The sequence below is a fragment of the Pseudopipra pipra genome, chromosome 6, assembly GCF_036250125.1.
Source record: "Pseudopipra pipra isolate bDixPip1 chromosome 6, bDixPip1.hap1, whole genome shotgun sequence".
NCBI lineage: Eukaryota > Metazoa > Chordata > Aves > Passeriformes > Pipridae > Pseudopipra > Pseudopipra pipra.
The window spans coordinates 44,600,213-44,614,044 of NC_087554.1; the positions used below are offsets into that span (position 1 = coordinate 44,600,213).

At 41.4% G+C, this 13,832-nt stretch overlaps 1 protein-coding gene across 3 annotated transcripts in view; it reads right to left on the bottom strand.

Annotated features, from left to right (window-relative positions):
• The window catches only part of STON2 (stonin 2), a 74,609-nt gene that overhangs the window by 7,630 nt on the left and 53,147 nt on the right, over nucleotides 1-13,832 (bottom strand). For 2 of the 3 annotated variants that reach the window (XM_064658901.1, XM_064658902.1), the window contains exon 5: nucleotides 4,047-5,882. In XM_064658901.1, the coding sequence (XP_064514971.1) occupies nucleotides 4,047-5,882 (1,836 nt within the window). Of the gene's footprint in view, nucleotides 1-2,478; nucleotides 2,672-4,046; nucleotides 5,883-13,832 lie in introns of all 3 variants that reach the window. The other variant, XR_010431446.1, reaches the window with a different exon arrangement.

Genomic DNA, 13,832 nt, shown 5'->3' on the forward strand with positions numbered 1-13,832 from the left:
AGCACACTGCATGACAGGTGCTTTGGAGATCTGAGCTTTTAAACTCTTCATAACTTCAACTGGACACATGGAATCAGTGACCTATTTTAACATACCTAATGTGGATATCCATAGGCTCAAAAAAAGGGGGAAAATAAGGAGGGGAAAACAAAGAGGGAAAAAAGGTAAACCCCCCACCAAATGCAATTAACAAGGTAATTTTTCAGTAATTTAATTTCTTCTAGAAGGAGAGCCCATTAACAGAAAAGACCATGCACAGCAGTGAAAAAATATGGAAATTATTAATTTAAACCAGCTCAGCATGGTAGACAACAAGGTGAACAGATTAAGAAAGCAACTCCTCCACTGAAGCTATTGCAAAATTACTTAGCACATCAGTGTTCTTTAGTGTCCTGGCTGTGAGGCCCACAAGGCACAACCTCTACAGATTTTGTTCAACAGGCTTATTCAGAGCTATTTCTCTAATGGACAGGTACACTTTTCAGTAAAATCAGGAGGAAATCAACACACAGCTTTTGTATGCACATCTTGTTTCCTTGAGCTTCTAACATTTTGTTCTGACAATCAAGGATCTGATAATATAATTCATATATATGCATGTTTTACTGTGATTGGGCGGAATCTTTTCTGAATAACTCAGATGTCCCAACATGTTTGGATTAAAGGATTTAATTTACTTCATAAAGTATACCAGGCAGCATGCCTGGGATACACAGCCAAACTAGAGAAAAGTTCAAATCCAGATTCCAAGGCTCTGCATAGAGGATACATCTCTGCTTTGCTGAAAGAGCGTTTTCCCACGATTGAAGACTGTTTAGAAGTTTCCCTAGTATTCTACTGGTGGATTAAAAAAACTCAACCTGTGAAACCCAGCCAGCAGCAATTGGAGCTTTGCAAAGTCTGTAAATAGGCTTTCTTTATCAACTCTTTTGATCATATTAATTTTGAATATGAAAAGGGCAATAATGTTTAACAAGCCATTTTGGACAGGACTTCAGCAATGTGCTCAGTAGAATCCAGTCCATAGTTTTTCCTTAGGTCAAATCACAGTCAGAGTATGCACTGTCCTTCATTGGTCATATGCTTTTCAATGTTCAGTCATAAGCAGATGCTTTGGCTACAAAATAATACAGACAGTGCTGATAACACTATCACCTAGAGTGAGAGTGCAAAGGGCCCCATCCCATTAGAAAGCACAAAAAGAAAACATTTGGATAAGACAGCAAAGCTGCTGAAATAATTCTTAACAATTTGGGTGCTTAGGATTCCATAACCTGAATACAAGCAGTGAACTTCAGGAGGGACCAGCTCTCCTCCTCAGCGGGGCTGTGGATGGCAGGGCTGATGGTGTCACGGGCCTCACATCTGCACAGAGCCTTCATCAGTCCTCATTGGGGAATGGAGGGAAGGAAGAGTTCCAGTTGGCTACCTGGAGACCTCTGGAGTTCCTGGGACTGTGTTTGCAAGCAATGTGTCAGAGCACAAACCATGGATAACAAAAGGTCCCTTAATGTGTGCCTACATATGTGCTCCTTTGAGCACGACTGGCAGACAGGCACGTGTGCTGGAGGCAGTCATGCAGTGCATGTGCCCCAAGTGGTGTGGACAGGTTGTGTGGCCTCTGCTGGCAGGGTGGAGCTACAGGCTGTGGCCACTTGCAGCATTTCCCCCAGCTGCAGTGTGATGCCACTACCTCCCTCCTGTTCTGGAGTCCCAGGCACCAGAGCAGTTCATTAGCAGACCAGACATTTACAGAAGAACCAGAGTGTTCTTAGAGATGAGTGGCAGGTGTCACTAGTTTTATATTTAGTGCTTGAGAACTGCATCATTTATAAGGACTTTGAAAATAGGTGGAGGTGGGTTATTATACGACTTATGGGTACGGCTGGATACAGCCAAAGTTGCCCAAGGCTGGGAGTTAAACCCCACACTAGTATCACATGGTCAGAAGTGTGTGTGGTCCATCAGGCAAATCTAAGAAGGAGTGGGAATCAATGCTTTTGAGTACCACTTATATATACCCCTTTGTTTGCCACATACTTTGAGAAAGGAAACCCGTGGGATGAAGTACCATCAATAAATAGAAATAGTTCATGAAGGGCAAGGTCAAATTTAAACTATACTTAGCCTGTCCTGTCATCACTTTGGGATTCCCTCCCTCTCACATACCTCATGTGTCTTGGCCAAGACAGTGCGTCCAAGGCCCTTCCTTTCCCTGAAATTACATCTGATCTGACCGGAGGAGTGAGGACACTTTCTTCCTCTGAGGATGTAAACAAATACTAAAATACAGTCCTGCGTTCTGCATGGTGACACTGATGGATAGATGCTCTGTGGCAGAGGTCCAACAGCAGCAACAAATCTGTAATGCATTTCCCCCTGTCACAGTGTATATACAATAAAGCCTCACACTGGGAGAGATGGGATCAGGGCAACAAGAGGCACTCCCTCAGAGTAACAATGGGTAAGGAGCATTACCTTGCAGAAGGCAGTAGAGACAGGAGTTTTGCCTCTTCTCCTGGCATGTTACTGCTACTGGCATGTTCTGTGATTGTGTTAAAGTCTGGGGGCTTTAGTTTCCCCAGCTGTAATATCTATACTGTATACTGAGATCTTTGGAGAGAAGATGCCACAGAAGGCCCAATTTCACAGCATCTCATTCCCAGAGCTCCTGCAGATGGCACAGTGAGATTTTTAACAAGCATGTTATTGCTCATAAACAGTCTGAGATTAATTTTTCATTGCTATATTTTCCTTGAGTTTCCAAGTTCTGTCTTCTTATGCCCCACACTACAGGAAATATGGAGCCTTCCCTTTTGTCAGTGATATCCCTCCAAATTTGTAACCTATGGTGTAAACTAGTGTCCTTGGGCTGAGATGTCATCCAAAAGATTAGGAGACTTGGATCACTGCATTGCTGACACTATAACTCAAACTCAGGAAAAACATATGTCTTTAGAGAGAGCCAAATCTGGTACGACACTGAATTTTCCTCCAGGGAACACTGAATACAGAAACTCTCCTAGTCACCCAGGTGTATTACTACAGCATACTAAAAAGTGCATCTCATTTGTAAAAAGCTATTTGAGATCAGAGAAGCCAAGAAGTAGAATTCACTACAAATAAAAATAAACTTGAGTTGTCCACCTTTATTGTGCACCATGGATGAAAGGCAGGAAGTAGAATGATTGGCAGCAATGGCCAAAGGGAAAAGTAGCTTGCCTACATTATTTGAATGTTTAATTATGAACATGTTACTAGAAATAGAAAGATTTGTGGATTTCATATTGGTATTCTCTCTCCAGGTTCAAGTTGTAATTGCATGTCTGCACTGATTACAGAAGCATAGCCACAAACTGGTGTTTGGAAATTTCTATTTTTTTAAATGGTTGAGCAATATCTTCTGTTCTCTTACAGTCCCCATTCCCGATACTTTATAGGCAGTAATTGTGGCATATGCATTGAAATATATAGCATTGTCCCAGTATGCTTGGCAATGCATGGAAGAAATCACATGTGCTGGATGGAATTACAGCAATTTATCTGGCCTTGTCATTCAGCTCCATAGCATAGGATCTTGCCTTTGCAAGTTACCCAAAAAAACCCTGCTTCCAATAGCAGTACTGAGCATACAGTGATGTTTGATGCCTAAGTCTCATAATCATAGAGTCATAGAACCATTTAGGTTGGAAAATACCTTTAAGATCATCAAGTCCAACCATTAACCTAGCATGAACTTAGTCTACCACTAAACCATGTCCCTAAATGCCACATCTACACCTCTTTTAAATACCTCCAAGCAGAGACAGAACATGTATTTTTGCATCTGGAAAACCCAAAACTGTTTTTATCATTAGCTATATTTGTAGGATACATAAAACTATTGCGATGAAGGGTCACATAAATGCTTCAAGCAACTAATTTATGTCCTTTAGTATATTACAGAGGATGCTTTCTCTCTCACCATTTAAACTCACTATTCCCTGTCTTCCAAAATACATAGCTCCTTTTAGTTTACTCCTGCAGAAATGGTATGCACCACTCACCTGAGTTTTTGTCAGGCAGTCGGTTTATCCTCCATACGATGGAATTAAAGGCGTGCTCATATTTGGCAGTTCCCAAAGTTACTCTCATTACTGGCTCAGAACCAGACAGACCAGTTGATCCGAAAGTGGCTCCCTTGTTCACCTTGGCTTTCAAAGATTTCTCCCCCAGGACACTCTCCCTGCGGAAGTTCTTCACCCACTCACTTGGCACTGGGTAGCGGATCATCACGTTTTCACAAGGGACCTGAGTTAAAGGGTCATGATTGGAAGAGAATCCCGTGGACATCATCAGCCAGCTCTGCACCTCTACCTCAGCACCATTGATGCTGGCAGCTGTCCTCAGAGTAAAAGGCAAAGTTTTCTCAGCAAAGACAGTTCTGAATCGCATCAGTTCAAACCGGCAGGCATCCAAAGGGTTGAACAGGATAATACGGGAGTTATTAAACATATCCTCATCCACACATGAATGGAACTGACAGCTGTATAATTTAATCCACTTAGTGGTAGTAGTGGGCATAATATCCTGCCTTGCAACTATTTCATTCCCTTTGATCAGGATATCATTAAGGCCCAGCCTGCACTCTGCCAGGCCAGAAAGGAAGCTGAGAACATAGATATGGGTCAGCACACAGTGCTGGAGAATCGCACTGTCTCCCTTGGCCAATATGCCATGAAACTCATCCCTGACATCAACAGTGATTTCTTCTTCTTGATAGTTCAGTCCCACTGTGCTCAGATCTGTTGATGAAGCTGGCAAGTTCATCAGCGTGTCTTGCACAGCAGTGATGAAGCTAAGGAAGTCTTCATAATCTGTAGTCCCAAGCTTGATAATTTGCTCTCTCTCTGCTGTGTGTGCAATGGCTGGTTTAGGCTGATACTTCTTTTTCTCCTTGTACGTTGTGCGATCCAACCGCACACTGTGTATCCTTCCATTCTCGTCGTAGTTCTGGAGTTTGCGCTCCGAAATCTCATGATTGATTTCCAGTTTGAGTTCCCGGAAAGGTTTCTCTAGCCCCTTCTCATAAAAAAGCTGTATACATCCACTGTTGGTCAGCTTGACATATATTGGTCCCCAGTGCCTGGATGACATAATATTCTTCTTCTCTGGGATCCTGAGCATCATTGGCCATCCATCCTTTGGCTGAGCTGGTGCCAGGTTAAATAAAGCTGCACCCAGATCATATGGCATCATGGGGTCATCATCAGGCAAAGTAGAACTGCTCACATGATCTGGGTCTCCAATCTGGAGTTGTTTGAGCTGCTCTACAGCATCTGTGTGGGTTAGACTTTTGTTTGCCTCATGGAAACTGATGGTATCAGGCTCTTGATGGAGAATAATGAGAGAGTCTCTTTGGCTTTTGCCTGGAGCACTGGAGACAGAAGAGCTTTTGGAACGCCTCTCTTGCTCCTCAAAGAAGGAGCTGAATGGATTGATGGGTGAGGGTTGGACATCTCGGAGAGATTCATCCAGAAAGGGATTAGTAGCACTCCATGGTGGTGTTTCAACAGAAGGCAACTTGGTTAGGGAGGAGAGATCTAGTTTTTGAATTTTAGAGAGGTCCCCCAATGTGCTTTTAGGACGTTCTCTTTTCTTCAAGGATGTAGTGAGGTTAAAGTTAACATCTGGAGCCTGTGTTTCTGCAGACGGGGTATTTGTTTTCAAGGGAGAAAGGTTCTGCGGTGAAAAATTGACTTCATTGTCATCAAAAGTCACCCAGCTGGGAAAGCGGACTGTGGTTGGGGTAGACGAATGCCCATTCACAGAGGTGTTGTTCAGCTGCCAGTTGACAGCCTCCATATCTATCTCTTCATCTTCCTGGAGAGACGAGGAATTGTCTTTAAAAAAAGAGGGGAGGGGAGGAAATTTCAGCTAATTATTCTGAAGTTACCTAGTTCTCTCCGCAAAAAGAAAACCACAGTCTGCACAAGTCTGTCTGCATGAGCATGGAAGGCCTATTCATCTGTTGGGCACGAATAAGATAGTCAAAAGACTTGGCTAAAATGCTGAAGAGTTTGACAAGAATTAATGAAGAAATAGATAGTTGAACACAGAAAAGGAATCCAGGAAGAAATGAGAAAGGAATGACAGCAATGATTGTATTGATCTCATCCCAACGTAACAACCTAAAGGAGAAAATTAGTCCATATGTTGTGGTGGTTTTTTAAAACTTCCCTCTCTAAATTTTCAAGATGAATTTCTTCTCTACAGTTATATTCTGCTATTTGCCTGTAGTATTCCCTCACTCTTGTCATAATTTTTTCCCTTTTCTGACCCTATACCCTTTGCTCTATAGAAGAATCCAGTAGGAAGAGGAATGAACATTGAGGAAAAGCACTTCTCCAATCTGTCCCCACATACTTGTCTGTGCATTTGATGTTACCACAAAAGCACACAGGGATATGGTGAAGGCACCATAAAAGGTGCCTAGCTGGGATTTTTGCCCAGATTTTGTTCCATAAGGAAACTCTTTGGCCTACCCAGTGAAAAAGAGTCTGACAGTCCTTGGATGTCTCTGAAACATCTCTTGGAGAAGCTGTGATCTATGGATGTACGTTAGGATAAGGAAAAACTTGATTTTGACTTGTGGAAGCTCTCCTCATCCTCTGTCAGAACATGGCACCTTTGACTGCTGTGTTCATAGTCTCAGGCTCTGCCAAGACACTTTGTAGAAGCCTGCATCACACTGTGCTATTTCAGTCCCAGCTCTTCTGCAGGAAATTGCTGCAGTGGTTAATAAAGTGTTTTCCAATAGGAGCACAATTTCTCAGAGTTCAGAAATTAAATGATTTTCTTCCCATTTTCTTCCCACTGTCTAATGAATCAGTGCTCCTAAAAATGAGCAGCCAGCATGAAATTATACTCTGTAGCTGCACCACAGGTTTGCACTACATGATACAGCAGTGTCCTTTTTGCTTCTCCTAGACATAGAGATTCCATGTTTTACATAAGTCACTGTTCTTCAGTACAAGCAAAAAAGTAAGTGTAAAATACAGCACTTTGGTATGGCTGTAAACCTGTGATTTGAGCATATTTTACAATATCAAAAACAACAACAAACTATTTAAGTAATTATTTAAATTGCCACCAGTTCCCAAAAAAGATGAGTTTGATTTCCATTCTACCTCAACCATAATAATAATTACTTGCCATTTAAATTACCATTTAGAATATGAAACAGGGAATATTCATGCTAGCCAAAGTTCTACCATAAGCTCATTATAATGTCTTGGGTAACTTGGCATTCTGGGCCTCTGATTTCAGCTATATGTAACTTTACCCAACCTTATGATCTAAGAACAAAACACATCATGCAAGTTCAAAGGGTTACTACATTTGAGAATTATATATGATGCAGAATGATACCAATTTGTTTTTCAATAACACAAAGCAGTTACAAGAATAGATAGCTTTTACAGACTACCCAGGCATTGCAAAGTGTATTTGAAAAGAAGTGCTCTATCTCAGTTTCTCAGATTTTCTTCTCTACCCTGCCATCTCACCCCCAGCTTTGCACAGTGCCTGTCTGTATCCCTTGCTACTGGTCACACCACTGGGTACAGTGGGGAATTCTTTAAGTCTTGCCACAAGTCTATAAATAGATTTGTGAGGCAAAAAACCCCAAGCCAACAGACTATTATCCACAACCACACCCTGAGGGAGAAAGTAATAAAAAACCCACCAAGAATAATCTGATGTTCTGATCCTCAGTCCACACCAATATGTTGTCTCTTGCCTTTCCAGGACTTTGGTTACCAAGCAAGTAGTCCTTCAAGCAAAGCAAAGGCAACGAAAATATGTGTGTCTCTGGTTTTATAATATTTCTGTGAAAACACTGCCCATTTCTTTTAGGACTTCTAAAACTCCTGTGTTTATAAGATCAGGGTTGCTTAAGGGCAGACCATCTCTTCTCTGCCTGCAATTATAATTTTCCCCTTTCCTGTATCTTAACTTTTGAACTGCAGAAACTAAATGTGATTCCACAAAGAAAATATTAACAGCCCTGGTAAGTCTGAGAGGCAGATGAGAAGACCTCCTTGAGAGTCCATGTGAAAACCATACAGAAATCACTTGAAAAATTTCTTTCTAAACTGGACAAGTTTTATAAGATGCATTGCTTTTTTTTGGATCCAGATGACCAGAAATATAGTAGAAGCATTAACAAAATATGGTTTCATACAGGTAATATTACCTATATGTAATTTTATTTGCTAGAAAAAAACCAATAAACTGTTATTTAATTTGATACGTGGAAAGGTTAAATCTGGGAAGTGAAATAATCTTTCCTTCCCAAACTAAAATCAAAAGTACATTCTTCTGCTGCCAAAGAACTATATGACTGGGTTTACAAATGTTTGAAGAATACAGAGGTGGTTCTAGAAAATACAGGTTTTTAGCTTTCTCTATAAGAGAATGACTAAGCAGAGATGATAAAAATACCAATATGCTAATGCAGCTAAGCATCCAAAGAAAGTTACTGAGAACTAAATGAAATAGTGTGTGTATCTCAAGAGAAATATTGGGACCTCTGCTGCAAAGGCAAATACAGCATGGTTAAAAATCTTCATATTGTTAGAGGATGGCTTAGACAACAACTTCAGTTTTTTCCCTTCTTGACTTTTGACGTGTTCCTGAACATGGGTGATAAAGTTTAAAATACACAAGTCTTTCAATTTGGCAGCACCCCAGAGGCTCTGGGAGAGGACACTTAAGGAAGTGACTCCCTAGGTGAATTTCTTGCTTTCACACCTGTTTTCAAAATTCCTTTCTATAAAAAAATCAAAATGTGTAGATGTGGCACTTAAGGCCATGGTTTAGAGGATGACTTGGCAGTGTTAAGATTAATGGTTGGAATTGATGATCTTAGAGGTCTTTTCCAACCTCAACAATCCTGTTATTCTAAGAGGATAACTAGCTGATGGAGTGTGGACAGTCTTCAACCCAGAGTGACTCCTGATTGATAAAGACTAGGCCTGCATAATGGCGTAAATGATCAAAAGAAAGCATTTGTTTTTTCCTTCTTGACTGACTTTGCTTTCATAAGAAAATCACTTTGATAGTGATATTTGCAAAAATAAAATCTTTTAATTGTCTGACCTTGCCAGATTCCAACCTGACAGTTAGCTCCAGTCAACAAAACACAGGAGCAGATTTACCAAAGAGGTGAGGGGCACAGTAGCTTGGACTCCTTTTCCAGTGACACCAGCAGTGTGAACTCTGGGGTGAGCAGCCAGCCTCAGGCTGCCCACACAACTATGCATCTCTGCATTTGTCCTCCCATGTAAGTGGTGCTGCAATCAGCACTGGCTGTACCTCACTGCATACATGCCTGAACTGCATTACCAGGCCATTAAATAATAAAATGCCAACCAGCTTCATAAGTTTATTTTTCATCCACAGACCTCTTAAAGTTTTGTTGGCTTCTCAACTGTTCAAAAATGGTTAATCATTTCAGTATGGTAAACTGGAAAACAGAATTGTTATAATGGATGCAGAACACCTCACTGTGATTGTCCTCTTGTGACTCATACTACAAGGAAAGAAAGCTTTGGTTCTCTTCATTGTGTCATCTTTTCATTTTTCTATTCTGTTAAACCATGACAACTACTTTGGCCAAAACCACCAGGTAGTATCATGTTACTTATGCCTGGGGGAAAGGCAGCCATCCAACTGCTAAAGGACATTGCTATTGCAAACTATTTGTGATCAAAAATGTGCCATGGAAGTAGGAAGAAGATTTGAGAGTGTTACATACCTTTCAAAAAGAAATGGATCTGAGGAAATGACTGGATTTTCAAGTTTCTGAGTACTCATATATTTTGCCTCTTGAGAGAAATTAGCTTAGAGACTCCTGGCATGACTGTTTCTATTACCTGAATATATTAATTTACATTTAATTCAGATAGCTCTACTTTTAATTTTAATCTGTAGTACAGGCATACCGTTAACATGGTTACATCTTCCAATGGGGTGGTCACTTCCCTGATGTAGCCTACACTAGTCCTTCACACAAAGTAAGCACTGCAAGATTTCTGTTGGCATAGCTGGATCTCTTCTAGGGTTCTTGGTGGGAAATTAATCTACATAAAGTTCATCAGACACTGGTATACAGGCTTGGCCTTTGAAGATCAGCCAGGGCAAGAGGATGCCAGCTACAAAACCTGTAGCGTCTCTGTATAAGCGATGATAGAAAACCAGAAAGTGCAGATAGACAGAATCTGGGAGAAATCAAGGACTAGGCTGTTGTGCAGTTATCTCTCTAAGACAAAGGTTATGCTTTCACATAGTTTCTGTAACATCCATATCTGGTCATCTTCTGACTTTTTTTTCCATATCCAAGTCAATACAACTGTGTCTGTACACTTTTTGGGGGGTGGTCTGTCGTGTTTCTGATCCTCCCAAGACAGATGACATAATTTAAAAGTTATTTAAGGTGAGTGGGCCATCTCTCTGAAGTGATACAACTGGACTCCTATCTCCAGCCTTGCTACCGACCTGCTATGTGGCTCTGGGAAAATGCTTCATCACTATTGCATCACATTGCAGCTTCTGGTTCTCTTTTCAATTCCTGTAATTTCTGACTGTAAGAGTGTTACATGCGGAACAGTGATTGTTCCTCTGTACTACAGTATCCAGCACACTTCTGAAATTCACAGAACACAGTGTGTGTAAATATCACAATATAAACTGATTCAATGAATAGGTCTGTTGCATCTATGCACTTAGAAAGAGTTTCAAGTTTCATAGAATCATAGAATCAGCTGGGTTGTAAGGGACCTTCAAGATCATCAAGCCCAACCCTTGATCCACTACCGCTGTGGTTACTAGACCATGGCACTAAGTGCCACATCCAGTCTCTTTTTAAAAATCTCCAGGGTCGGAGAATCCACTACTTCCCTGGGCAGCCCATTCCAATGCCTGACCACCCTCTCTGTAAAGAAATTCTTTCTAATATCTAACCTAAACCTCCCCTGGCACAACTTGAGACCATGCCCTCTTGTCTTGCTGATAGTTGCCTGGGAAAAGAGACCAACCCCCACCTGGCTACAACCTCCTTGCAGGGAGTTGTAGAGAGTGATGAGGTCTCCCCTGAGCCTCCTCTTCTCCAGGCTGAACAGCTCCCTCAGCCTCTCCTCACAGGACTTGTGCTTGAGTCCCTTCACCAGCCTAGTTGCTCTTCTTTGAACGCTCTCCAGCACCTCAATATCCTTCCTGAACTGAGGGGCCCAGAACTGGGCACAGCTCTCCAGGTGTGGCCTCACCAGCACTGAGTACAGGGGAAGAATCACTTCCTTGGACCTGTTGGCCACACTGTTCCTGATCCAGGCCAGGATGCCATTGGCCTTCTTGGCCACCTGGGCACACTGCTGGCTCATGTTCAGCTTCTTGTCAATTCAAACTCCCAGGTCCCTCTCTGTCTGGCTGCTCTCCAGCCACTCTGTGCCCAGCCTGTAGCACTGCATGGGGTTGTTGTGGCCAAAGTGGAGGACCTGGCACTGGCCTTCTTGAACCTCATCTCGTTGGAATCAGCCCAACTCTCCAACCTATCCAAGTCTCTCTGCAGAGCCCTCCTGCCTTCCAGCTGATCGACACTCCCCCCCAGTTTAGTGTCATCTGCAAATTTGCTGATGATGGACTCAATCCCCTCATCTAAATCATCAATAAAGATATTAAACAGGACTGGGCCCAACACTGATCCCTGGGGGACACCACTAGTGCACCAGCACTCTCTGGGCCCGGCCCTCCAGCCAGTTCCTGACCCAGCACAGAGTGCCCCTGTCCAAGCCATGGGCTGCCAGCTTTTTCAGGAGAATGCTGTGGGAGACGGTGTCAAAGGCCTTGCTGAAGTCCAGTTTAGTACAAGCTAGGAAGCCAGGCCTGTTTTTGTAAGCTTCCTTGTTTATCACAACTCTGTTAATGGTCAAAAGTCAAATCTGTTACTGCTGCAGACAGCAGCATAAACAGTACAGTAGAAAAGAGCCCTGGAAACCAGTTGCATGAATAGGCAACTCAAAGCATATAAGACTTCTTGTCAACACGAGGTTACTTACCTGCTTATTTTGCACAGAAAAAATCCCTTTGAGGATAACAGTTATATACCTCCACATGCTTCCTGGGTATCTGTGTTATCAATCAGTGTGTGGTAACATTAAAGGAATACTTATAAATGTCCTCTCCCAACCTTGCAGGACACTTTTTTCCCATGAGCTTCAGAACAGACTTTGGAGACAAAAAAAGAGGCAACCACTCTGCCTCCTTTCAAGAAGATTGTGGAGAGCCCCAAACCCCATGACTATCAATACCCAACAGGCTGCAAGATAGATTTATAAGACACTTTTCAGTGTCTCTGTAAGATCTGACATATGGAAGAGATGACTGCTCACACAGTCCATGCCCTCTACTCTTGCTGCTGAACACAACACACAAAAAATTTAACAGCACTAGTTCTCCAGTATGTTGAACTGTTAATAAAAAAGGTACATTTTAAACTTCATACTTTATGGCACACATAAAGTCATCACAGACTAAGTAATGAGCAGGAGAAGGTGCAAGATAAAAGACTGAAGTCACCAATCTGATCTCTGCGGTTCCCTCTCTTATTCTTTCTCCTTCCACTTGACAGGCTTCTCAGATCACATTGAATGGATTCATCCTTAGACAACTTTTTAATTCATCATACTCTGCCATATCCTATCACTCATCTCTTTGAACTTGGTCGTCTAAATTTAGGCCATGTAAATCACTGGCCTGATTAAACCTAGTGTAGTTGTATCCCAAATCTGTACTACAATAATACTATATAGGCTGTTCCCAGCAGGGGTTAGTGACTACTTAAATATGATGCCTGTTCCTTGCAAATTCATCCCAAGTCCCAAAAGAACTTTAGTTGTCAAAAGAAGTTAAATCATCTGAAGTTGCAAAGAAGTTACATTACAGAGCTTAAAACATAATGAATTTCATCTGGGTTCAATTAATTTATCCCCATTAGTTTCTATAAGAACTGTTATATTTAATTTTAAATGTAAACCATCGTGCAAATACTAAACTGAAGATGAAATACAAGAAAATTATTACTCAGCCCCTCACAGCCAGGTTGCAGCCACCCTCATACTGCAAGAACATTGTTGAACAGTGTTCTATCTTAAAGGATCGCCAAAGTTTTTGTGGTCTTCTTTCATTGCTGTTTTGATATTTTCTTATTATTCTCTATCTACACAAAAGTATGTGTTTATGGAAGGTAGGACCAGTGTATTTCAGGCATTTGCACTTCATTGCCCAAATTATTTGTCTTGTGTCTTCTCCACTTGTGCCACCTCTTGATGCTTGGAGAGGGAAAGGAACATCTTCCCAGTAACCGAGCCTGACCTAACCACTAAGAAACTGGTATCAGATACACATATGAACAGCAGTAGTTGCAGCTGTAAGTCTCATTGCAACCAGCTATGTATGAAGTATTCAAGTGCCTTTGTTTGTCTCATGCATTTTCCTCTCCTTTGTTTATCTTTATTCATCTGGAGAAACTAATTATACAAAGACTGAAATTCAATCAGAGCCCTTTCATTATTCCTTGAGTAAAGAAAATGTTCAAGATAACAAGATTAGTTTGCAACTTAGAACTTTTCTGTGTGATTTAATTTAAAAATACTCAATGTTTTTATTGTGTTATGCTTATTGAGTAGTTAAAATTCTGGTTCTTGAAAATAAACCATTTCAGATCTGGTATGGAATAACTGAAACAATATTTCAGCAATTCATTGTCTATGCATAGTTAATTCACCTTTTCCTTG